Source organism: Ochotona curzoniae, unplaced genomic scaffold, assembly GCF_017591425.1.
Source record: "Ochotona curzoniae isolate NIBS_2020 unplaced genomic scaffold, NIBS_Ocur_1.0 contig_66, whole genome shotgun sequence".
Classification (NCBI taxonomy): Eukaryota; Metazoa; Chordata; class Mammalia; order Lagomorpha; family Ochotonidae; genus Ochotona; species Ochotona curzoniae.
The window spans coordinates 28,078,088-28,104,484 of NW_024466512.1; the positions used below are offsets into that span (position 1 = coordinate 28,078,088).

General features: G+C 42.6%; 1 protein-coding gene across 2 annotated transcripts in view; it reads left to right on the forward strand.

The window, feature by feature from the left end:
* Positions 1–26,397, forward strand: part of MYOF (myoferlin) — a 148,660-nt gene that overhangs the window by 56,478 nt on the left and 65,785 nt on the right. The window contains exons 6-19 of one of the 2 annotated variants that reach the window (XM_040992448.1): positions 3,780–3,946; positions 4,547–4,675; positions 6,389–6,451; positions 6,532–6,582; positions 7,943–7,973; positions 8,403–8,518; positions 9,130–9,256; positions 10,395–10,498; positions 13,506–13,574; positions 13,661–13,704; positions 15,379–15,461; positions 17,617–17,655; positions 22,233–22,357; positions 23,224–23,340. In XM_040992448.1, the coding sequence (XP_040848382.1) occupies positions 3,780–3,946; positions 4,547–4,675; positions 6,389–6,451; positions 6,532–6,582; positions 7,943–7,973; positions 8,403–8,518; positions 9,130–9,256; positions 10,395–10,498; positions 13,506–13,574; positions 13,661–13,704; positions 15,379–15,461; positions 17,617–17,655; positions 22,233–22,357; positions 23,224–23,340 (1,265 nt within the window). The remainder of the gene's footprint in view (positions 1–3,779; positions 3,947–4,546; positions 4,676–6,388; positions 6,452–6,531; positions 6,583–7,942; positions 7,974–8,402; positions 8,519–9,129; positions 9,257–10,394; positions 10,499–13,505; positions 13,575–13,660; positions 13,705–15,378; positions 15,462–17,616; positions 17,656–22,232; positions 22,358–23,223; positions 23,341–26,397) is intronic. The other variant, XM_040992449.1, reaches the window with a different exon arrangement.

Consider the following 26,397-nt stretch of genomic DNA (forward strand, 5'->3'; position numbering starts at 1 on the left):
ATGGAATGGAAGGAAGGAAGGAATGGAAAATGGTTAGGTGGTTTGGTGGTGCAGTTCATGCCTATTCAGGAAAGATGGGAGAAGGGAAAGTATTTGGGTACAAGGGGCCTGCCTTTGGGTAGTAGTGGGGTTCTTTATTTCAGAGCAGGAAGAAATCCACAGAGACTAGACAAGTATTCTCTTCCTTGGTCATTCCTAGGATTGGCCTTCACTGGGAAACTGCACCAGGATCTCGTCCCCTGGCAAGGCAGAGACTGAGGCAGGCAGGGGATGGCCTGCAGATCAGCTGACAGAATGACAGAGAGCCTGTTTCTCTACACAACAGAAAGAAAAGGCAGTAAAGGTGCAGAAAGTGGGAGTCTGAAGGAAGGAGAAAGGTTGATATAAACTGGGACCAGGCACGAATTGTGATGCTGCAGGCAACCTTGACTGCATCTTAAGGTACACTTGGGTGACCAGCAACTCAGCACTGAGTAGGCAGATCCCACGTGAGGAAGTGCACACAGGGTGGTTTGCAAGAATGTTGTCCTGAACTTTTCAGAAGATAACAAGAAGACTTCTTGAGAATTATGGAGACTTGCTTTGCTCAGTTGCCGGAGTTGCAACAGAAAGCCGTTCCTATTGAGCTGTGTGACAGTAGGCATGTCATCATCTCTGATCCTCAAATTATCAGGAACTTGGGTTATAGCTTATGTAGGGTCTCCTCCAGCTCTCAAGTTCTATGAAAGTATTAAAATGGTTGGATGAATGACAAGGTCCATGACAGAAGTGTCATGGATGATGTGTTTACCTAATATTGCAAATACTAGGTTGAGCCATCTGACTTTGGTCTAATAGGCTAAATGTAAAAGCAAGAAGTGTTTCAGGAATTGAGTGAACAAGTGCTACAGAGAGTTTGATCAAAAGGAGCCTGTAGCTGGATCTACAATGTGCTGGTCATTGGTTGACCTTGACAAGAGTGTTTGCGGTGGAGTGGTGGGGCTGAGCCCCGACTGAAGGGGATGTGGAAAGAAAGGAAGGGAGACTGTGAGGAAAGGCAGTTCTTTTGAGGAGTCCATGGTATAAAGGAGTAGAAAAACGGAGCACTGACTCTAGGGGGATGCTGTGGGGTCAAGGACAGCTTTGTGCCTTTAAGCTTGAGGTGATATTTCACTTGTTTTTATTTTGATGGGAATGATCCAGTAGAAATCACAGAAGCAAAACCCTTGTGTAGCAAGAGGATATGGGACCCATGCCAAGGTGGGAGAGTCGACCTCAAGGGTTGGAGAACAGGGAGGTGGCAGAGGACAAATACAGAATGTGAGATGGAGTGGGCAGCAAATGCAAATTCTCACCTGCTGTCTCAATGAACTAAGAATCAAGGCCATTTATTGCAAGAAGGATGGAGACACAGTGAGAAGCCTGAAATAGGTGGAAATTCAGAAAGCTGAAGTTATTTGACCTTGTTGTTAATTATTGGTTGTCTTGGACTGGAATCTAGGAGAGTGTTGATCCAGGTGCCTTGAAAATGTGATAGAATAGCCACCTGGCCCTGTGAGCTCACTTAAGGTGTGTGACCATAAAACAGAAGTAAAACCTGAGTCTGACCAATGTCCCGTAAGATTGAGTGTGAGGATACATACTAGGACACTGTTAGCACAGAGAAGTTATGGTTGACATTTGAAGAACAGAAGCTGGGTGAACATAGGCCAAGTATGAACAGGTGGATGATGAGAAGGGCTCATTCTGGGCTGAACTGTAAAGCAACACTCTGGGGAAGTCTTCTGGTCATCTTGGGGTTACCTCTCCTCACTCTGTGCCCAATTCCAGGTGCTCCACTGACTTCTTTTTCTCCTTCCCCACCCCCTCCCCACACATAAAGGCTGTTTCCAAGGAAATATTCTGTAGTTCCAGAAAAGTTCTCCCCATTTTGCTGTGGCTTGAATGTTTGTTCCCCGCCCCTCTGACCCCACCTTCCAAATTTCTAGGCTGAGTTCCTAATCCCAAGGTATTAGAAGGTAGAAACATTGGAGTTACTAAACAATTTGGGGTTAAGTCTTATGAATGGGGCTAGTGTCCTTCCAGTTGAGCACTTATAGTATGTGGGAATGTAGTGGAAGGTGCCAATTGTAAACCAGGAAACTGGCCCTCACGCCACACACTACATCTGCTGGCACCTTCACCTTGGACTTCCAATTCTGCAAAACTATGGGAAATACATTTTTGTTGTTTGTGAGCTGCCCACTTTGTCATAACAGCCTGAAGGGACCATGGCTGATAGTTCAGCAAAACTCATTCATGTGTTGGACACTGCTTTGTGTCAGGCACTGTGATAAAGGCTTTGTGTTTGGATTGATTTTACCTGCGTGGGAACTCTGTGGCAAATGCTAGTATGCTCCCATGTTGTGCATGAGGAAACTAAAGCTTAAAGTCATGAAAACTGACCTTGACCACAAATAGCAAGGCTCCAGAGAAAGCTTTCAAGAGCCTTGCTATTAAAAAAAAAAAAAAAGGTCTGATCCGTTTAAGTCCCATCAGGGTGTGGATGACTGACAGGTGGCTGCATGTGTATATCATATGGATATAAAGTTTCTTATGTGATTCTGGCGGTTGTTTCAGAACCCAAAGAAAGGGCATGTAGATTTTGGTATTTTCTGGGCAGGGTGGTTGGTTAATTTCAAGGCTCTCAAATTGTGTGGTTGAGATTATCAGGAGTTAAGACTTTTTGTCTGTTAAGAAAATTGGGTCTGGTACAGTGGGGTAGCAGGCTAACTTTTTAACCTCTGGCACTGGCATTCCATATGAGCACCAGTTCTAGTCCCAACTGCTCCATTTCCAATCCAGCTTCCTGCTGGGGGACTTGGAAAGTAGCAGAGAATGGCCAAGGCACTGGGGCCCTGTGCCCACATGGGAGACTTAGAGGGACAAAAAAGAAAAGAAAAATGTTTATCACTGAGGGTCCAAGATTTTTGAATAAAAGAAAGGGGAGTGATAGTAAGCAGAGCTGCTTTCTGTTGTTAAAGATAGGAAAATCTATGCATGCTTGAAGGAGTTAGGAAGGTCTCAGTATAGAAAGAACTACTGAGAGAGGACATTTGGGAGACCACCAGAGAATCAGAAGGAAGCTGTGTATAAGACATGGCAGAGCATGGGATGGGGAGGTGTGTTCACTCTGCTGAGTAGGGGTATTCTGTTCCCTTTAATGCAAAGGGAAGTTAGAGGCATAAATGCAGGGCCAGATGTGTGTTGAGCTGACAACTCAGTGGGGCAAAGTGGGGTGCACTGTGACTGCCTGGGTCTACATAGTGAAAAATTGAATGGAGTTTCTCATCTGTCACAAGACTGGAAACTCAATATGTGGAAACACAAAAGAGACCACTGAGACAGCTCATGAGCAACCCTGAGAGGCAAGCCCTGCAGTGGTATGCTCCAAGCTGAAGTCTCTTTACCAGATTCTAGCTGTCTAGGATGAAGATGTCACTGTCTCATCTCTCTGTCTCCCTGGCCTCAGGCTGAGCCCACTTCTTCTTGGCATTCCTGTTGTCTCCAGTGTTCTCTTAGTCTCTTTGAAGGCAGCTTGAGTGAGTGTTCTGGTGTGCCATAACAGACTTCCCTAAAAATTCTACCTGAGTCCCAGCAAGTCCCACGTAGATGTCCCTGAGAGCTTCTGCTTCACCTGCCACCTTGGGAAGTCTGAAAATATAATGGCAGGCAAAACTCTCCCTCCCTGGGAAGCTGGAGTGTTCAGATACATGCAGAGTATAAGCATCTTCTGACTTGATTCCTATTTGCTGTTTCAGGAGAAGAAGAAGATGATGAAGGAGATGAAAATAGATTGGATGGTACAGTCTGGGGCCCTGGACCTAGGGGTCCCGTTGGGACAGTATCAGAAGCTCAACTAGCCCGGAGACTCACCAAAGGAAAGAACAGCAGGCGGATGCTGTCCAACAAGCCACAGGACTTCCAGGTATAAGCAGCCCAGGTGCTCTGTATCCTGGCTTCACCACCACCTAGGCCTTCTTCAACCATTGCAGTCATGCTATCAGGGAGCCACTCCCACAGTCCCTGGCTCATCTAGAAGGGACAGGCCCATCCTCCTCTTGCAGGCAGCACTGGGTTTGATGAAGCCAGCTGAGATTCTTCAGAGAAATAAAACTACCCTCCCTCCCCTTGGGTGGCAGATAGGAGCTAATCAAAGAAGAGAAGCAGAGGTATTGCATTTTGTATAGCTCTGCACACTGCCTTGGATTTGGGAGATGGTAATTGAGCAAGTTCATGCGTCAGGGCCCAGGGTGGCTGTGTTATGGGCTGGAGTCTGAACAGGAGTGGCAGCCTGGTCCTACATTGTCTCTGGAAGGCTCTCAACGCTGTCTTCTGCTGTTGGATTCACCAGCCCAGCCCTACATCCCATCTTTGAATGATCACAGGTGGGCCTTCCCCTGCCATTAGCACTACACTGCGAAGTTGCCCTCATCTATTGTCAGAAACCATTACAGGTGACTCCTGAGGATTTCTTTTCCCTGATCACCAGGGAAGGTTCTGTAACAAATCTGTAACGTACTTGTAGATCCGTGTCAGAGTGATTGAGGCCCGGCAGTTGAGCGGCAACAACATAAGGCCTGTGGTCAAAGTCCACATCTGTGGCCAGACTCACCGAACAAGAATCAAGAGAGGAAACAACCCATTTTTTGATGAGGTAAATGGGGAAAGAAGGATGTTGTGACCTAGTAAGTCTGTCCCATTGGATGCACCTCCCTGCCTTCTACCCACACTCCCCTGTCTGGGGGACGGGAACACATGAGCAAACCTGGCCAAATAAAGACAATATGGAGTTGCAGTGTTGAACATACAAAGTGAAGAACTGCAGGGTTTTGCCTTTGCTGGCCCCACTTCATCATTGATTCTCACAGCTGTGAGTGTCTCTGTGTGTTTTGCAGTAATCTCCCAATCACTGCCTTTCCTTTTCACCCCTTAAGACAAAGCATAGAAGCTCACCTTTGCCTTTTCATTACATGATATAAATAGAAGGACAAGTCTGTGACTAAGCTAAATTTTTTAGTGGTGCCAAAACTTGGTGGGCAATGAGAAAAACTAATATACATGAAAGGAAGACAGTTGTGAATAAACATGTTTTCTCTTCACCCTACACTGAGGAGGTAGTCCTGCTCTGTCAACCTCTCCTGCAACATTCCTCAAAAACACTGCCTTGACAGTCATCTCAAATGCCACGGAACCCAGGAGACGGGACAGCATGAACAGAAACACTAGGCTGGGAGTTTCCCAGATCCCATCTACACTCTGCTGAGAGGACACATTTCTGAGATTCTTTGGGCCTGTGTCTCCTGCTGCGCTCGAGGGGAGGCATTCCCTGCCTGCTTCTTACCTCAGTTTCTCTTAGTTCCCTAATACATCTACTCCTGACCCAACTCTGACTTTTGTTCTTTTTTTCTATTTCTGTGCACAAAGGAAACTGGCTCCTTCAATCAGTTGTTCCTGTTTCTTCCACTTTCTTCAAGCTTTGCAGATGATCCTATTCCCTTCTCACCTCTCACTTCTTAGATGAATCACAGACCAACAGCCCACAGCTGAGGGAGAGCTCATGCAAGAGGTAGGGGCGCGTGAAGATGGTGCACTTCAGATGGCCGCTGGGAAAGATTCATATTGAATCTAAGTGCTCAGATGTGGCTGTTACAACGGGTTTAACTGTGACTGATATTGGCTGCACTCAGGCATCTGTATAATCTAGTGGGTAAAGTTATTTTTTGAAGTTGTTTCATTAGGAAGAGGAGGGGTAGGCATTTGGTGCAGAGGTTGTCTGAAGGGAATGCCTGCATTCAGGCAGACGGATTTGAGTCTTGGATCTTTCCCTTTGAATCTAGCTTCCATCTAATGTATGCACTGGGAGCCAGCAGGTAGCTCAGTGCTTAAGTCCCTGCCATTCAAGTTGGAGACAGAATGGAGTTTCAGACTGCTGGGTTGAGTCTGGGTTAGCCCTGTTACTGACATTTGGGGAGTAAACAGATCTCTCTCTGTGTATCTTTTTTCTAAGTGTTTCAAATAAAAATGAAATTAAATAAACATGCTTTTAAATAATAAAATTAAAAATATTGGACACAGAGACAGCTAAAAATGTTAAGAAATAAATACACGTGAAGACCTAATCAGCTTAATGAAAGCTGCAATGTGAAATCATCTTAGATTTGTATTTGTGCAGCTAACTTCACGTAGTATTCAACAAATGCCGTACTCGTTACCTCTTTTTCCAGTTTGCATGAAACTTCAGCTTTTGGGCCTTTTCCAAGAACCCTGCATGATCAAGCCTAATTTTGAATTTGTGTGTTGTGGGTTTTTACTCCTCAATCTGAATGCCCTGAATAACATTTAACTATTTTCTCTACTGTTTTGACAGTTGTTTTTCTACAATGTCCACATGACCCCCTCCGAGTTGATGGACGAGATCATCAGCATCCGGGTAAGGGAGCAGTGACTAGGAAAGCACTATTCCTTAGCTGATGGATTAAGGGAATGACCTTTTCCCACTCTCCCTTCCAGGTTTATAATTCCCATTCTTTGCGAGCAGATTGCCTAATGGGAGAATTTAAGGTTAGTAACGACCCAGCCTACCTAGTGATGAGGACTTTCCTAATAGAAGGTCTAATTTCTCAAAATACCTATCTTAGTGATGTCTTACATGTAAGGGATCAACATGATTGTCTCAGAGGGCTGCCTGGGTCTGGACAGTTCCCTAAGCGGGGTATCTCCCAACTGCCACATCGGAGCCCTCACCAGGGTTCCCTCTGGATAGAACAGATGGAAGGGTGCTTGACTGCAGCAAGCAGCGCAGCCTCCAGCTCTGCCTTCACCAGTGGCTTCAGAACTCCATCTACAAGGCCGATTGTTATAACTTTGGAGTATGAAAAGAAAGCCAAGTCAGGCAGAGAATCAGCATGCTTTCTAAGTGGCTCACTGGAATTGAAGGACAAGTACTTGGATGGCTCCTTTCCATCCAGTTCTGCATGGAAGAGGTTGCGTCTCAAAAGAAGGAGCTCTTGGTCACTAGAAGTCCTAGGAAATGGTCTGGGTCCACAGACCTGTGTGTGCCATCAACTGATCACACAGCCCAAGGGTACTCACTTAACCACTCTGACCCTTAGTATTTCCATTTGTAAAATGGAATCATACGGAAGAGTAAATGAGATAGTAGATATAAAGTACCTAGCACAGCACCTGGCATTAAAGTGAATTGTCATTAACACGAGCATTAGTTGGATGGAGAGGAACGCTGGATAGGCAGTGGTTGGATGAATTCCTATAGTACCAGTTTGTGACTTTCAGCACTAAAAATTATTAAGTCTCAGGCAAACTGGAGCGTATTGTTCCCTTTGCTTCACTTTATTTCCATTCCACTCTGAGACTGCTCATTCTTTTTTTTTTTTAAAGATTTATTTTTATTATTTTTTCATTGGAAAGGCGGATATACAGAGAGGAGAGACAGAGAGGAAGATCTTCCGTCCGATGATTCACTCCCCAAGTGAGCACAACGGCCGATACTATGCCGGTCCGAAGCCAGGAGCCTCTTCCGGGTCTCCCACGCGGGTGCAGGGTCCCAAAGCTTTGGGCCGTCCTCGACTGCTTTCCCGGGCCACAGGCAGGGAGCTGGAAGGGAAGCGGGGCTGCCGGGATTAGAACCGGCGCCCATATGGGATCCCAGGCGTGCAAGGCGAGGACCTTTAACCACTTGCGCCACAGCGCCAGGCCCGAGACTGCTCATTCTTTAAAACATCCTTGAGAGGTTTCTGTTGCCACACACAGCTGAGGCATTGGAAGATACAAGGATAAGTTGAAACAGTCAGGGTCTCTTGGATGTTTAAGTTCAGTCAAGAGCATTATATCAAAATGCAATAATTATGGCTTCTTTGAAGTGACTACACTGATTTTATAAATTTATTATTATTATTTGCAGATTGATGTTGGATTTGTTTATGATGAGCCTGGTAAGTTATGTTCTCGGCATCAGTTTGTGCTCTCAAAGTCATTGCTTGTAACTCATAAAAAAAATGGCTAAGGGTCAAAATTTTGGTGATCAGGGAATCAGAGTTATATTTACAAGAATATTTTCTCAGTGGAGGAGAGAGGAGAAGCTTAGTGGGAACAAGCAGCAGTAGCATAGTATAAATGTTTCAGCATTCAAAATAGGTCATTTGTATGTTCTGTGAGAATATTTTGATCTTACGGAGTCTTGTTTAAAACACACCAGACCAGAGGGTAGGGAGAGCGCAGAATAGAGGATGTTACTATGTAAATCCAAACGGGAAGTAGGTGAGTCATTTGGAGAAATACTTGTTTGTCTCAAAGCAGATGAAATCACAGTCCCAGCGGGCTCTCTCTAGAGCATCTCTGTCCTCACACTCTTGCTCTTTTAGGTCATGCTGTCATGAGAAAATGGCTTCTTCTCAACGATCCTGAAGATACCAGCTCAGGTGCCAAGGGTTACATGAAAGTCAGCATGTTTGTCCTGGGAACTGGAGATGAGCCTCCCGTGAGTACACTTTCCACAAAGAGGGCCAAGAATTAAAGCAGTCAACACCAGCAGTTGTGAGTGGAGCTTGATTCTCCAATTTCATCACCATCTCTCACTGATCCTGTTATGGACCAGTGGTTCTTCCCTCCATTGCAGACTTTCCCTTCCAGCTCACTTGGCTGCTCCCTGGCACCTGTGAGCAAGTGCTGCACTCAGAAGAGCTATGCCTGTTTCTGTGACTTCCTTGCATCATTGGACAGACTACTTTGTGTCTAAAGGGCATGGCTGATGTTCAGAATCAGGCACTGCTACCTAAATGAGAATGGTTATTCTGGGAAATTGGGAAGCCAAGCAGTAAAGAGTAAGTGGTCAGAGAGAAACTGAAAGAACATCAGGAGCACGCATGTGTGCTTTCCCATCTGGTTCTTATGACAAAAGGACACAGAAGCCTAAGAGCATTAAATCTGTGCAGTGGTTTTGAGGTTGCAGGAAAATTGGTAATAGTACTCTGAAAATGGAAACAGAAGTAATCCTAAAGACAATGGTTCCAGTTGCTTCATTTTACAACTTGGCTTTTTCCAAATGCCACTTTTCTGGATGTATAATTTTAATCATGTTTCCCCCAATAGCCTGAGAAACGAGATCGTGATAGTGACAGTGATGATGTGGAGAGCAACTTGTTGCTTCCGGCTGGCATCGCCCTCCGATGGGTGACGTTCTTGCTGAAAATCTACCGAGCCGAGGACATTCCTCAGAGTGCGTATTGGTTCAGTCTTGCCCAAGGATCAGTTACCTGCAGGATGGAATATGCTAACAGCATGCTCTAGACTCACCACCATGGGTCTTACTTCGTTCACTCTGGTCTTACTGAAAGCATTCTGAATAGGTTCGGGGGTAGCAGTTGGTTATTGGTCATTCTATTTGTTGGTAGCTGCCTTTGGTCCATGCGGCACTATCTTTCCCTTCTTCCCTGTTATGATGTCGTCTTCTTAGAGAATGCTAAAGAAGCCAACAGTTGATGCTTCCAGCTCCTCTTATCCCAGAAGACAATGTGGAAATGTATCATGTGATAAGTGTGTTAACCACTGGACTACTGAAAATAGCTGAGCAAAGGGTTGGTCAAATCCAATGACTAACTTTTGTCATTATTGTATAGTGAGTTATGTATATCATGGCTGGTGGCCCAGCGTCCTGTCTGCTTCCTCCTGGAATCAGAATTCCTCTCCATGCCCCTGGGGGCAGCACCACATGCACAAATCCTGCATCTGTTTAGCATTTGCTACTTTTCCTGGGAAACTTCTTCCCTTTTCAAGATCTTATAAAGTCTCACCGTGCCTTTTTCCCTTCAGAAACAGTTTAAATGAGGTAATTAAATTAAGCCTTCCATTACATTCTCCTGTTCAAATAGTTTCTATTCACTTCTGAGTTTGTGAAACAGGTAGATCTATTTTTGTAGCTGCACACAGGTTATTTTTTATTATGCCAGGTTTTTTTTTTCTTTCTTTCTTTATTGTTTTTGGTTTCTCAGAACATATCTAGCTGGGTCTATATCACTATGACCCAAATTACCTTTTCCAAACTGAAAGCAAGTCTCAGTTTGGGAATTGCCTATTTCCATGCCTGAATAAATTTTCTTGATCCTACCTTTTAGAGATTAAATTCTCAACATAATTTATTTAATTTTCAAGATGCTCCTATTGGCTTTTAAACTTGGTAGACAGAAGACATTATCTTTCCCTCTCAACTAAATTAGAAGAATTTCTGTTTCCTGTGCTTGGCATCCCCAACAGTGATTGTTCCAGTAACCATTTTCACATAAAGGAGAAGTTTACATTTTGCTTTTCTTTTAAGAGGCTCAAATTTGATTTCTGTTGTGCCACATTTTACTTTCCAGTGGATGATGCCTTCTCACAGACAGTAAAGGAAATATTTGGAGGCAGTGCAGACAAGAAAAACCTTGTGGATCCTTTTGTGGAAGTGTCCTTTGCTGGGAAAAAGGTTTGTACAGGATCTGAATGTGGTTGTCTCTTTGAATAAGCATTGAAAAGTGCTATGCTTTCCTTGGAGTAAATTCCTGTTTACTCTGTTGAAAACAGCCTCCTGAGGAGTGAGGCACTCTGCAGGAGCACAGATTACCTGAGTCTGAACACACTGGACTTCTCTACAGGATAATATTAGAGTGGAAAGTATGCATGGACTCAATTTGGAAAATTCCTATTGTGAAAGATTAGAATAGTAAAAGCTAGCACTGAATTATTCAAATTATTTCCCAGGTCCAATCATAATATTTGAAAAAGAATATTTCCAAGGCAAAGACAGAAATCCTCTTTCAACTGGTTTAATGCTCAAATGCCTGTATCAGCTGAAGTTGGGCCAGTGGAAAGTCAAGAGCCAGAAACTCTATCTGGCAAATATTTAGGCTATCTGATGCCTCCCTTGTACATTAACAGGAAGCTGAAATGGAAGCTTGGAATAACTGGGACTTGAACCAGACACTCCATTGCAAGATGCAACTTAACCAGTTGTCCCTTACCTTGCCCACACATTCAGCATCATTGTGACTAGCCAGACAGTTACCCCTGGTAAATATAGAGCAAGGGCCCTTAACAGCCACCTGCCTCCCTGACATATTTCTCACCTACCACCCACTTCCTGCAGACTCCAGAATCTCAGCTTTCTGGAAAAAAGCTGGACAATTCTTAGTGTAGACACCTGTCACCACCATTTACCCACAGATCATCCAAGATCATAAAATGAAATTCCAAAGAATAACATACCCCTGGACAATTGTAGGCAGGAAGAGCTATTGCTTACCATATGTTTGAACCATTCATTTGTGAAAACAAGACTTGTGGCCCCCTCGTGGTGTAGTTGATTAAGCTGCTATATGTGACGTTAGCATCCTTTTTGGATACTAGTTTGAGACCTGGATGTTCCACTTCAGATCCAGCTTCCTGTCAATGTGTCTGGGAAAGCAGTGAAAGATGGTACAAGTGCTTGAGCCTCTGCACCCCTGTGGGAGGCCCAGATAAAACTCCTGACTTTGACTTGGCCCAGTCCTAGGTGTTGTGGCCATTGGAGATGAATCAGTAGATGGAAGATCTCTTTCTATCTATCTCTCCCTGGTCTTACATAATTCTGCCTTTCAGATCAGTCATTCCTTAAAAAAGGTAAAGAAAGCAAGATTTAGAAAAGCGAGTGTGCATGCACACGCAGAGATGACTGTGTATTATTTCTTTAGGATAGTCATTGGAGTATGATGGAAGAGTTCTCAGTTCTAGGGTAAGATGAGTTCTGATTTAGATTCAAGATTCATTCCATTCCACAGGCAAACAAATGACCTAACCTCTTGAATTGGGTTTCCTGAAGTGTAAATTGGGATGATAAAAAAATCTCATGATTTTTGTGAGAGTTAATTAATTTGAGACATAATTTTTGTCAGGCTACTAACTACCAAATACTGTCCTATGCTGGGGAGTAGAGGCAAGCACATGGGATGGCTATTGCTTTCATGGAGCTAATTTTGGAATAGAATAAATAATAAATAAGCATTTAAATAGCTTCAAACAGTCATGAATACTATGTAGAACATAGGCAGGACATGAGAAGTGATTAGTGTGGAGAAGGACTGGTTAGTGAGATCATCACTTTAGAGGAAGTGACATTAAGCAGAGGCCTGGATGTGCAGAGATCTGGGGAACAGGTGGTTCCAGGCAGAGGGAAAAGCAGTGGAAAGGCCCAAGGAGAACTATGGGAACAGCAAAGCACTGTGGTTGGGGGAGGAGGCTGGGGGTTGGGATCAGAGAGGAGTAGGCACGAGGGAAGGTTTAGCAGCTGGAGTAGGGATCAGAATTTTACAAGGGCATTTCACAAAACTCATTGAAACTAGAATTAAAAGATAAGTCTACTTGGGCATAAACAATTTTGGAATCTGCCCATAGTTTTTTCATAATATGAATTTTCCATGAAAATTTGGGAGGCCCTTGGTATTCTTTCTTGGTTTGCATCCTACTTTGTTAATTATCAGTAAGTATTTTATTTATTTATTTATTTATGAGGCAGAGAGATGGACCCAGAGAAAGAAGGGGCTCCTATCCACTGATTCACTCCTCAAATGCCCATGACAGTTTGGTTTGTAGAGACCTAATTATCTAAGCCATCACCTTCTTCCTTGCAGACAGAGTCTACACTAGCAGGAAGTTGGAATCAGGAATTAGAGAAAGAATTGAACCCAGGCACTTTGTTATGAGATGTGGCATCCTAGCCACAGACCCCTCATATTCTAAGAATGCTTTGAGAGCTCACTGAAGATGTTACATCCATGTGGGAGACCCAGAAGACACTCTTGGCTCCTGGGTTGGTTTGGCTCAGTCCCAGGGAATACACCCATTTGGGGAGTGAACCAGTGGAATTCTGTTTCTCTCTAACTCTTCTTTTCGAATAAATAAAAATACATTAAAAAGGAATATCCAGATAGGAACTAGGTGTAAGTATCCAGAGAAGAAACATTTCAGAATCTCTACAAGATAGACTATATTAGGCACTGAGGGAATAGGGGACTTGGCTGACTCTGGTTCTAAGCCTGAGCAACTAGAGGAACAGAGATGGAATCAGTGGAAGAAGAGCTTTTTGGGTAAGGCTGGTGGGCAAGATCCAAAGATCTGTTTGGCTGTGTTAACAGTGAGATGCTTATAAGACAATGCACAATAAATGTTAAATAAGGCTTGACTCTTAGTGTGTTACATTAATGTTAGAAAAAAGTGGCAATTGAAAACCGAGGAACACATGGATTTTAGTTCAGAAAAGAAACAAAAATCAGTGTTAGATTCATATATTTTGTCAAGTACATTTTATCAAGAAAAATAAAACTTACCCAGGCTACTGAGTATATAATACGTAAGTAGCTGGAGTCATAGATCAATAGGTACATATTAAAAATATAACTTGTAAACTTTAAGCAATTAGAAAACGGAATATCTGAGATTGTCTTTTGATGATTTTGCAGGTTTGCACAAATATAATTGAGAAAAATGCAAACCCTGAGTGGAATCAAATCGTTAATCTGCAGATCAAGGTTTGACTTTTTCTTTTAGAAAAAAAATGTAATAATTACTGAATAAATTGAAAAATAACGACTTTTTTTCTGTTTCATCTTAACAGTTTCCCTCAATGTGTGAGAAAATAAAACTAACAATATATGACTGGTAGGTTGAAAACAGATGTGTCTAATTCAACATTAAATAAATAAATATTTGGATATCATGCAACATGAATTTAGGTAATCTCTTGCTTCAGTATAGTTGCTTTCCTTCCAAAGAAAAGAACAAAATGCTCCCAGAACTGGGAGTCTTCCAAAGAAAATGTGATGATAGTATTATTGCAGAACAATTTTTGGATATCTTGGTTCAAATGCTCATAAACAAAAATACGCCAAGATAGTAAATTCAGGATTTCATTATCTTAATCTGTCCAAAGTTGACTTCATGAATAGATGAATCATTTTTGAGGATGAAACATCAAAACATTCTGAGAGAAAATCTTCAGTGGAAAGGAGAGTGGTAAAGAAAAGCCACTGAAATGTTCTAATCAGCTTCTTTGTATTGATTTGCCACAGTGAGATAATTCTTGCAGTGTTCCAGTTGGATAGAATATTGGACTGGTAGCCTTTAGCTCTCTGAGAGTAGAAATATGACGTGTCATTGTCATCATGCTTATCATTATTGCCTCTATCATTATCAATTTTATCATAATAGCTGTCATTCCTGAGTACCATTAAGAGTTTGGTACTGTGCCAAGGGCCTTGCCCACATTATCTCACATAATCTTTACAGTAATTCTTTGCAGGTGGAGTCACATATTAGGTTATGGACCATTCAGGGTATTTGCACAACTGAGGGAAAACTAAGAATTTTCTAAAATGTAGTCAAAATCCATCTGGATGGAAAGAAAAAATTCAAACTCATTGAATATCTATGAATAATGCTTTCGTCTTACTAATTGTACTTAATAAGTCTCCTTCTGTGGGCCAATATATTATTCTCTTAATACAAAATACTGTGAGCTTTTGTCCCCTCCCATGGGAAATAGCACTTTAGAGTGGGCCCACTGCTGAATGGAAAGAAGAGAGGAATGAGGCAGAAAACATGTTCATAAGAAGTGCCCAACTGGAGATGATTTCATGGCTTAGGCTCACAGGTTCTCTAAGGTACCCATGCAAGATGCACAAGGTTGTACATGTTTATAATAGGCATGGATATATTTGTCCCAATGTAGACAAAATTTAGATTTTAGTCAAACAACTACGTTCAGAGAAACAACATCTGTTACAGAGTAGGTGCTCAAAGGTATTTGAATGTTATTAGAGGGGAATTTTCTTCTTATGATAGACCCTTAGGTGTGACTCATTATAATTGTGAAATCATCAAAGTAATCAGTATCAACATGGCCAAAAATATATACACCTATTTTATGTAATATAATAATCACATAAGATGCTTGTAGTTGACTAATTCATTTTATGATAACAGTATTGAGTGTAGTCTTGGGAAAATCCATTGACTATTCTGTAACGTCTTGATCTTGATTATTGTATTTTGAATTGCCCCACTAGGCCAGTGTTTGTAACAAGTGGTTAGAAGATCTTCATCTTTAGTATCATCTAGGTTACATGTATAAATGTAAACTCTTGGTACCCACAGGGCTTGTTTTATTGAAGGCTTGATTAGGAAATGAGAGGGAAGAGTTTCCAGGTGCTGGCAAATACACTGAAGCTTGGGACCCACAGTCAATATTTCAGAGATATTTCCCAGAGCTATGTTTTATTATTGAAATGCCATATCTTCTCAGTTGGAAACATTAACTATTTTTTTTAAACACAGGGACCGTCTTACCAAAAACGATGTGGTTGGAACCACATATCTCTACCTGTCTAAAATTGCTGCCTCTGGTGGGGAAGTAGAAGGTAGGCCACTCGACGGATGTGGAATGAGACCGAAAGCAGAACTTCTGCAGGAAGAATGACTGGGGGTGGCTGCCTGGCAATGGACTTGATTTCTTAAAATCCAAACATGATAAATGAAGTGAACCAACCATGTCAGTGATGTTTTGGTGATGGCAAGAGAAACAATTACTAAATGAAAAAGTTAACAGTTTAAAGATTGTATCTTTCTCCCATCCAAACCTCATTTTCAATACTTGTTTTATAATTTTTGAATGTCATTACAGAGTGCCAGTACCTTGACTTTTTTTTAGAGTAATACTGACACAAGTCCACCGAAATATGAGCTAACTGTTTCCTCTCAACAGAATTCCCTGGCAGTAACGATGAGTTTAGATACCAATGCGCTGTGTGATCTCCAGTCCCAAGGATAATGTGTATTCTGTTTTCACTTTGACAAGCTTGGATAGCTAATAACACTTGCTTTTGGTTATCTTCCCCGCTTGACAACTACTCAGCTAAGACTAGCATCGTGGTTCTGTGCGCATGCCAGAAATGGAGGAATGGAGGGAAGAAATAAAGGTGATGAAAGAAAATATCTAGTGGTGACACCTTAGTTCCAGCATCCTATTTTTTGTTGCCAAAGCAAAATTTCTTATAATTACAGGTAGATTAAACACTGTGTGTATGATGAGAGATTCTAATACAAAATTTTGTCTTGGGAAACTTGAGTTTCCTCTCAGCCATATCTTGTTTGAGAGGACTTCACATATTTTTTTAGCAAATATTAATCAAAGCAATAATAGTGACTAACAATCTGAAAGATATTAATATGGTAAAAATGTCCTCTCTCAAGACTGTACAAAGGAAAGAGATTTAGAAACCCCAAGAGAAAAAGAGAAGTGAACAAAGAAGATGTAGTCTAAACATAATGCCTTATGTAACTTTATGTCCAGCCATGATAGACGGTAGGAAAGAGTCCACCTGAATGTTCTCTTCCGAGTAGCCTGGAGCTTGTGAAGTGGACCTGTAAGAAGAGAAATGCCACAATCTTTTCTTTCCTCTGCAGAGAACAACATTTATATGATTGTTATAATGTGAGAATTGGCTTTGTTTTTGTTTTTGGTTTTGGTTTTTTTAGTTTTTAGATTTTGAGAGGCAGAAATAAACTGATAAAGAGCCTTCATCTGATTCGCTCTCCCAGTGCCTACAGTGGCCAGGGTCAGTACAGAAAGCTGAAAATTTTGTTTGGGTCTCCCTTATGAGTGATAAGAACTCAGTTACTTGAACCATCACTGCTGCCTCCCAGGATTGGCAGTAGTAGGAGACTAGAGCCAGAACCAGATCTCAAACCTAGTAAATGGTAAAAGCACCAGTAGCCTCCTTTTATTAATTGGAGAATCAATACATGACTGCTGTCGATTCAATCATAATTGTAACCAATAGAGTAATTTAAAAACATGCTGTACCTATATGAGTAGAGTAAAAATTACTTGAAGCCATTTATTTGTAGCATTAAATACTACCTAAAGATAATTATTCAGGATATTTGGTGATAAGCATTTTATTTTATGATATGGTTACAACATCCAGAAGAAAAAGAAAAAAGGAGGGCTAATGGTGGTGGTGGTTACCAGCAGTTTCAGCCCTTCCCTGAAACCTTCCCTCTCTGCAGGCCCAGGAGACACACTGTCATTCCCTCTCCTGCACAAAAGAAAAATTATGTTGGGAGTCAAATCATGTATAAGGCTGGTGTTTACACAGCTTCAGACCAAACTAACCTGAGTTTTTTTTTTTTTTTTTTTACTTGGTCCTAACTAAGGCAGCCTTAAGTCAAGGGAAGCTTTTGTTAAAAACTAAATGCTGGTAACCTTTCCAAGTCTCCTTCAGTCATGAGAGGCTGGCTGTAGATGCCTGGCTCCTTGGGGTTGGTAAGAAGGGTGCTCAAGTATGGTGATTCTGTCAGTTGTCACAAAGGTTTTAACTATTTTACAATTAACCAATGAGACTTGGTACGCATTACAGAAGGATCATGTAGTTTGGGTCTGGATTTGGGATTTGGGATTTTTCTGGTGTTGCTGAACAATTTACATAGCACTGGATTTGATTAACTTTTTGGTTTCTGTTTTGTAATAACCATGTTTTCTGTTGTTTAACCAATCATATTTTTACAACATAGATTTCTCATCTTCGGGAGCTGGGGCTGCATCATACACAGGTTTATGCTTTGTAATTTTGCTGTCTGCTTTTACTAAGAATGTATTGATTGGTTGCTATTAGAAACTTCTTTGCTGTCTCAAGAATAGATTTGCTGGTGCAATAATTTTTGTGTTTAGTTGCATGGCTGAGCTTAAACATAGATTGAGTATCCCTTGTCTGACATGGTTGGGACCAGAGGTGTTTCAGATTCAATTTTTTAAAATTTGGGAATAATTGCATATGCAAAATGAGATATCTTGAGAAGGATCAAAATCTAGACACAAAATTTGTGTTTTGTATATATATCACCTTCGGGTAATTCAAAACAATATTTTTAAAACAATTTTGTGCATGCAGTTATAATTTTTAATAATTGTGTGCTTGTGGTGTCATGTTGGCACATGCAATGTTTTGTAGTTGGTGACATTTCAGATTTCAGAGGTTCAGATGTTCAGATCAGGGATACTCAAACTGTGTGCTAACTAGGCTTTGCTACATGTTTCATGTTCTCAAGATGCACATTATCCTGTTTGACCTCATTGCAAATAAGTGTAAAACATTTTTTTCTTACAGTTTATGTTCAGCAAGAAAAACCATGAGATACTAAATTAGTTGTTTTAAGACATATAACTTCTCTCACTTCCAGCATGGCTATACAGGTTGAAAGATACTGAACATTTCCCACTTTTTCTCCCCCCAAATATGAGGCACCATGACATGTACTCTGGTTTGTCTAGTGTTCACCATTCTTTGCAAGTTTATTCCATCCTGACCGTCACTATTGAAGTTTTCTTGTGTTAGGTGAGGAGTCTGAGGTTTAGCGAGGTTGCCAATGAATCAGCATGGCCATCCCTATTGCACTGATCACCCCAGCATTGATGGCTGGGAGAAAGGATTGCACAGGGAAAGCTTTGCAAACTCTCAAACTCTGTACAAAAAAAAAAAAATGATATTATCTACCTTTATGTAATTGACAAAAAGACCAAATTCTTGTTTGTGTTTAACCCAATCTCATTAGATTATAACCAGACTCTGTGTGAATTTTAAGTAGTTGTCCTGTGTTTGTGGTGAACTTGACAGATTTGGAAGCAAACCAGTGGATGTTGTGCCCCAGCCTAGCCCCACCCAACGCACGCTCAGCCCTCACATACCACAGGGCAAGCTGTAGCCCAGTCAGAGCAATCCCTAATAACTTCCATTGGTCTGGCCTCCCAGCTCTGGTTCCTGTGCCTGACAGCATGTGCAGTAGACTGGTCTGGTCTGCCCCATGTCCCATTGAAAACTTGTATACATCATTTGACATTAAAGTCTAACTCAACCCAACCGACTCCACCCTCCAACACACACTCATGCCAGCAGGTGCCACTGCCTGTCCAGCCAGGCCTGCCTCCAGTCCTAAGTTCTCATACTCACCACTGGGAGTTGCAGTGCATCAGAGAGGAGCCCACTACCTCTCCACTGGGTCTACTCCCCACCCTGGATCTTAAATTTTGCAGGTGGTTTTGCGGTCCAGCTTGATAAGACTTCCTCCCAGTCCCAGCACTTGCCAACTGATTCTGCGGCCAAGGCCAACCATCCTACCCTTTTTCTGGCTCATGGCACCTGTGGATACAAACAGCTATGCTAGCTGGCTCTCCCCCAGCCCAGTTTACATGTAGGGCAACAGGTGTTATAGCCCTGTTCAGCCTGGCCTACCACCAGTTCTAGCTCTCACACTTGTCAGCATGAGTGGTAGCCCAGTAGTTTGAGTCCCCACTACTCCCCTACCAGGCTTACCCCCTATCCTGGTCTCATGTGTGCTGGTGGATGGTGTAGCCAAGTCTGGCCTGCCTGTCTCACCTTGGCATTTGCCGGCAGGTGCTGCAGCTTGGCCTGGCCTAGTCTGCCTCCGTTCCAGCTCATACTAGTTGGAACTGCCACCCAACCCAGTGCAGTCAGACCAGTCTCATCCTTAACATGAACTGGCTGGTGATGCAGCCAGACCCAGCCTGTCTTGTACCCTATCCTGATTCTCAGATCTGACAGTGGGTGTTATGAACTGTTCCAACCTGGCTTGCTCCCATATCTGAGCCATACATATGCTGGCAGGTACTGTAACCTGGTCTGCTCTGGGCTGCTCCTTGCTTTGGTTTTTGCATTCACCTTCAGGAATGCACCCTAACAAAGGAATTTCCCAAGCTCCTCTATTGGGTCTCCTCTTAGTGGCAGATCTAGCACACCGGTGGGTCCTTGGTCTGGGCTGACTTAATCTACCTCCTGTCGTGGCAGTCATAGTAGCCTTGCCCAACTGGCCCATACCCAACCGATTCTTACTATTGAGTGTTGCAGCTCAGCCACACCTAGTCCATGCCCTGACACAGCTCTCATGTGGCCCAGTAGAGGTGGAAACCTAGCCCACCTTGTCCTACACCCAATGTGGCTCTCATGAGCACCAGTGGATGCTGGAGTTTAGCTCAGTCTGGCACATTCCAGAACCCAGCCATGCCCATGCCAAGGGACACTGAAACCATGTCCAGCCTAGATGACCACCCATATTCTGCCTGTCACTCACCAGTGGGAACCACAGCCTAGCTGGAGCATCCCCTAAGTTCCCCAACCAGACTTGTTCCCAGCCTCAGATCTTGTGCGTGCCCGTGGTTGGTCTCATCTAGCTCTGCATAATTTGTCCCTTATCTTGACCTTTGCCATTGGATACTTCAGCCTGGCCTGCCCCAGCCTGCCCTAGTCCCAACTCTTACCTGTGAGAGCTATAACCTGGCCTTGCTGAGTCCAATCCTATCCCTGATTCATGCAAACCAACAGGAGTGATAGCCTAGCAGGGCATGCTCTGCATTCTAGCCTGGCTTGTGCACTTAAGCTACGGTTGGTCAGGCTCTGCCCAGTCCACCCCCTTCCAAAACCACCTCACATGTGTGCAAATGGGATCTCCCAAGTGGGAGTTCCCCACCAGACCTAGTTTCCCACTAGACCTGCTCCCAGACCCAGATCTTACATGTGCCAATGGGTGCTAGGCTCTGGCTGGTCATTGGCTACTTTCTCTGTCCTGTATATATATGAGTGGTGGATGCTGTGGCCCAGCCCATCCCACACCATATTGTTGGGTGTGTCTGTGGGTGCTGTAGCATGGACCAGCTTGACCTGTACCCAAATCCTAATACCTGTGAGTGTCTGAGAGTTCCATGGTCATGCCCCAACTCCAAGCAAACCAGCCAAAATTGCAGATCATAGGGATGGGCCCACATATGCCCCACAGATTCTGCTCCTAGATGCAGTTCTCTTGCACACTGGCTAGTGCCCAGCCCAGCATTACCCGTCCCATGTTTTGACTATTGTTGGCAAGTACTGTGATCTAGCCCTACCAAGCAAGGCCAAAGAAATTTTATTTTATCTTGTCCAGGTTATGTAGAGAGGGTATTAAGAAGTTTTTAATCTACCAACTAAACATAAGATGGGTCAGGAAAATTTGGAGATAGAAAAAGCTTGGGCAAGAACAGGTTTTCCCAGTAGAAACATGAGCAGATAGAAGGGTTCTTCAAGTTAATGCTGAAACAAATAGAGGAACTTAAATTCCTGGAAAAGAAATTTAGTGGGACAAAAAGATGTAAGCCCTTGGTATCAAGGGCATACAATGATTCATTATTAAAAATATGTCATTTCATCCATGAAAATGTTGAATGAAAGGCAAATAAAATTAACCATGCATTGTTTAGTTTTAAGTTTAAAGTTAAAAAGGTATTAGAAGTGATCTAGTCACCCTCACGTAGAAGAAATTACGTAGACATCTTAGAAGATGGGCCTTTACCTCAATATTTCTTCTGATTGCTCTGTACTTTGATTATTTAACATTCAGTGGACCAAAAGTGGCCTCCCTGGAGCTCCAGATAGTGTTCACTCTGATTTTGGAGACACATCTATTGGTTTTCCCATTTGGCTGTTGAAGGCAGCTCCAACAATTCTCCACCCTCACCCACAGTTTGCCTAGATTCAGTTATTTGCTTGTTCTGCTTTCTGGGCCCTTTGCTGGAGAATAGTCTTGTTAAGGCTATCATAAATGCAGAGTTTGTCAGATGATCTTTGGAGATAGAAAATAATAAATGAGGCTCCTGCTTAAAACCATAGAGAGGTAGTTCATCATTACATATGAAAACTGCATTTTAACAACATTTTGCAAACTCTATAGTAATTGCTTGAGATTAAATGACATATTTTTGAGAAGAAATAAAATGAATCTGATATACCTTTTAAATGATTTCTCAAAACAGCAAAGTCTTTCTTCCTAATTGCACATGCTGAATACAGTGCCAGTTATAAACTTATGAAAATGTGAAGATCAACTTGAAAATCTTGTTTTATTAGAATCTTATTTTTTAAAAGAACAAGTTACCTAAACAATTCCCAAAATGTTTTAAAAACATCTTATATCAATAAGGAAATGGAAATATGACAATTCACATAGGTGTGTGTATAAGTTGCACTAATACAACTAACGCACCCTACGGGGGACAATAATCTCACTTAGTTGACTAATAACTAATATTTATTTCAATAAATTGAATATTAAAAGCCTAAACTCTAATGATGACATTTATCTCTCAGCAACTACAGGAGAAACAGAGGTAGGCTTTGTGCCTACGTTTGGACCCTGTTACCTGAACCTTTATGGAAGTCCTAGAGAGTACACAGGATTCCCAGACCCCTATGATGACCTCAACTCTGGAAAGGTCAGTTGCTCAGTTAAGGTTGTTAGCATTGTTTAATGTGATTCCTTGTTTTAATGCTTATAATTAGGTATCATATTTAGGGTTCATCCCCCAACATACACATACACACATGTACACATACATGTACCTACCCCATACAACTGATTAAGTGTTAAAGATAGAAGTCTTGCACTCCTCAAGTATTGGAATTAAGAATAGAAGAGGCTCTTGAAGATATCACATTTGGTGGCAAATAGCTACCCTTCCCTCACAACTTCCATACTCAAGGTACACATTAGTACTCAGTGCTGTTTCTCTTTCCTAGTAAGGCATGGTGCTGCCTTGGAATTCTTTCAGTGTTATGTCCCAGGAATGTAGCGAACAATTGGCAGCTACATGCCTGCTGACATTTTTTTCCCATCTCTGAACAGATCCACCTCTTCATTTCACAGATGAAGGTATGGGGGCCAAAACATGAGAAGTGCTTTTTCCACTATGATAGAAGCCAAATGTGTTTTACTTACTTCCTAAAACTTGAGAAAGGACTATCATAGAGAGAGAAAAGCTGTTAGGGGAAATGTGGAAGATCAGCTGTGAAGGTGTAGGTTCTCCCCTTCCTCTCTAGAAAGTTCTGTAGCTGAATACATGGGAGGAGGATCCACTCTCAATACTCACTCTCGGCCATACCCAAAACAGCTTCCTTCTTCCTTCCTGGATACCCTGAGACTTGTATTGGTTGCCAATGTGGCAGCCTTCTTCTTCTGGGAAGAGAAAATGAAGTTAACACAGATAAATTTTCTGTAGCTGTATTAGCCAAAGTAGAGAGAAAGAACATTTTCTGCCATTGTCCATGACTGGAGGGCTAATCCTGTATTATTGGCTTGCAGGGAGAAGGAGTTGCCTACAGAGGCAGGATATTGGTTGAATTAAGCACTTTTCTTGAAAAGACACCACCAGATAAAAAGCTTGAGCCCATTTCCAATGATGATCTGCTGGTTGTTGAGGTAAGCATTGGAATGTGAATCATGCGTGGTAGGGAAAGGGACCTTGAAGAAGATATCTCGTATTCTTCAGCCTTCACACTTTTGAATCAAGTAGTTCAGTTGCTGAGCCACACGTCAGTGCTTCATCTTCTTTAGGAGGGAATGATCATTCCCTGCATTCTTCCTTCACCGAGAGAATAAGCCGTGAGGCATTGTCCTAACTTCATGCAGCGGAAAGATTGTAACATGGCCCTGGCTAATATGCTTGAAAATTTATCTTGCCCAATAGATACCCCTTATCAGTTTCCTCTAGGTAGAAACTACTTCCTCAGGTTTGCTTTGTAACACACAACTCTATCACCTCATCTAGGGTGAACATAAATCATTGATGATCAAAAAGAGAGCCCCAAAACTCTGTACAATCAACAACATCCAACTGTGTCCACTAGATTACAATTTACAACTTTCCCAAGTTATAGGCAGCTTTTCGCCAAGGTTACTGAAGGGGGTTTGGAACAAAACCTGGGGCCCTTGATTTCTGTGAATGGCGCCTGTTGTTCTTCCCCTTCCCACTCCTTTATTCCCAGAGGGTGGAGGGGAAGTCAGAAGGGTTGGGATTGGCAGACTTCCAAGCTGCCTGGGCCTGGGGACCCCATGGTAGGGATGCTCCTCTTGGAGTTTGTGCTTGCTAGGTGGTCCAAGCAGCTGCTCCACCTTTAATGGCTTGTGCACACTGTGACTATGTTGGGAGTTTTGATAACCAGAAGCCATGCTGTTCAGAGCCCAGTCTCACCACAATGAGGGGCTCTGGGTGCCATGAGAGATGAGCATGGGAACCTTCAGGGAATCCTGTGTCATGTGGACAGGTCCAGGTTAGAACCAACACAGACGACAACAGCGTGCCCCTCCCACTGCTGAGCCTTCCCAAAAAACTGCTGCATCCTTTTCATCCTTTGTTTTAACAGTTTGTTCTGACTGGAAAACTGATCGTTCTCCTCTGGGTCCAGACTCAGGCTTTAGGTTATGTGTCATATTTTTGGTTCCTTTCCCTCTCTTATCCTAAGTGGCTGGCAAAGAAGGCAACCTGACTCATATAAATTACTTCCTACTCTTAAAGCACAGAACTTCCCCAGCATTCCTGAGTCATGCATACTTCAGTGGGCCTAATTAGTTGTGATTTGTTTTTTTTTAATTTTTAAAATTTGAAATGAAGAATTATATGAAAGATTGTCCATCTACAGATTCATTCCCCAGATGGCCATATGGCCAGGACTGGGCCAGGCTGAAACCAGGAACTTTATTTGGATCTACCACATAGTGTGCAGGGGCCTGAGGAATTCAGCCATCTTCTACTGCTTTCGTAGGCACATTAGCAGGGAACTAAATCGCAAGTGGAGCAGACAGAACTTAAACTGGCACCCAAATGGGTTGCCAGCAGAGGCTTAGCCCATTAAGCCTCACTGCTGGCCCCAACTGTGATTACTTAAGGAGAGCTCCTGTGTCCCAAACCTCTCTCCACTAAAAGTGGTGATCAATTCTGCATCATGTGTATTTTACTACTTTCAGAAGTACGCACACACACAAGATTTTGAAATGGCTGTCTGAGAACTTCTATAAATGTGTGACCAATATTTCTGCTGACCATCAAAACACCCAGTTGTGATGTGATTCATTTAATTGAATAAGTCATGATATGGATGGATAATGAAGGCAAGTCAGCCAATGTCCTGAAGAGATCATTATCATTTTTATTAATATCCTAGAGGCAAAGGCATCCATATTTTACTATTGATTGTGGTATAAAATTGGTAGTGAGGTAGCAATTGAACAAAAGCAAATGCATCGGGCCCGGCGGCGTGGCCTAGTGGCTAAAGTCCTCGCCTTGAACGCCCCAGGGTTCCCATATGGGCACCGGTTCTAATCCCGGCAGCTCCACTTCCCATCCAGCTCCCTGCTTGTGGCCTGGGAAAGCAGTCGAGGATGGCCCAAAGCTTTGGGACCCTGCACCCGTGTGGGAGACCCAGAAGAATTTCCTGGATCCTGGCTTTGGATCGGCATAGCATCGGCCATTGTGCTCACTTGGGGAGTGAATCATCGGATGGAAGACCTTCCTCTCTGTCTCTCCCCCTCTCTGTATATCTGACTTTGCAATAAATAAATAAATCTTGGGAAAAAAAAGCAAATGCATCAAAAAGCCGTCATGTGTCGGAGTTCAATACCTATGCAGCCTTTAAATCTGACTGAAGGATAAGAGAGCTATGTGCTTTCAGAAAGAGCTTTGAACTAAATTTGCTATGTGGAAAGATTTTTGAAGCAGTTTGAGTATGGTCACCTGCGGGTGTCACAAGTTGACCACTGGAACACATAACTAATGTGACTTCCCTGTAGTAGCCAGTGATGTTTTCTTCTCCTAGCTGGGCACATATACTCAGAGACTGTTATTATAGTATCCGCATGTGAACAACTTAGCTCTGTTCAAAGGCAGAAAGTCTAGAAAATAATGATGTATGTGAGCCATTGCATGTCTGTTGGAAGTTTGCAAGATGCCTGAAGATCAGTGGCGACATGGTGCCCAAAGGAGAGATGTGATCTGAACAGGGATTTGGGGGGGAATTTAGATTCATATGTACCTGTAAAGGAAGGCTGGATTGACTCATGGTCATTTCTACTAGACTAGTGGGTACGCAGTGTAGTCCATTTTCACTTGCAGATTCTCTATTGATCAGTAATTTGGAAAGAGAGAGGGAGAAATGATGCAAGGAAAGAAGGAAAGGGAGAAAATACAAAAAATACAAATAAGGAGGGAAGGGAAGGGGAATTTCCGGGATCATGGAATGAAGGAGAAGGGAAAGAAGAAAGTTTGAATTTTATTTAAGAAAATTAAATTCACTGGATTTGACCTGTTTCTAATTCTTTTAAAAAATATTTAATCTATTTTTATTTTAAAGAGAGAATTACAGAGACAGAAAGAGAAAGAGATATCCTCCATCTGCTGGTTGACTCCCCAAATGACCACAATGGCTAGGGCTGGGCTGGTCCAAAGCCAGGAGTTTCCTCTGGGTCTCCCACAAGGTTGCA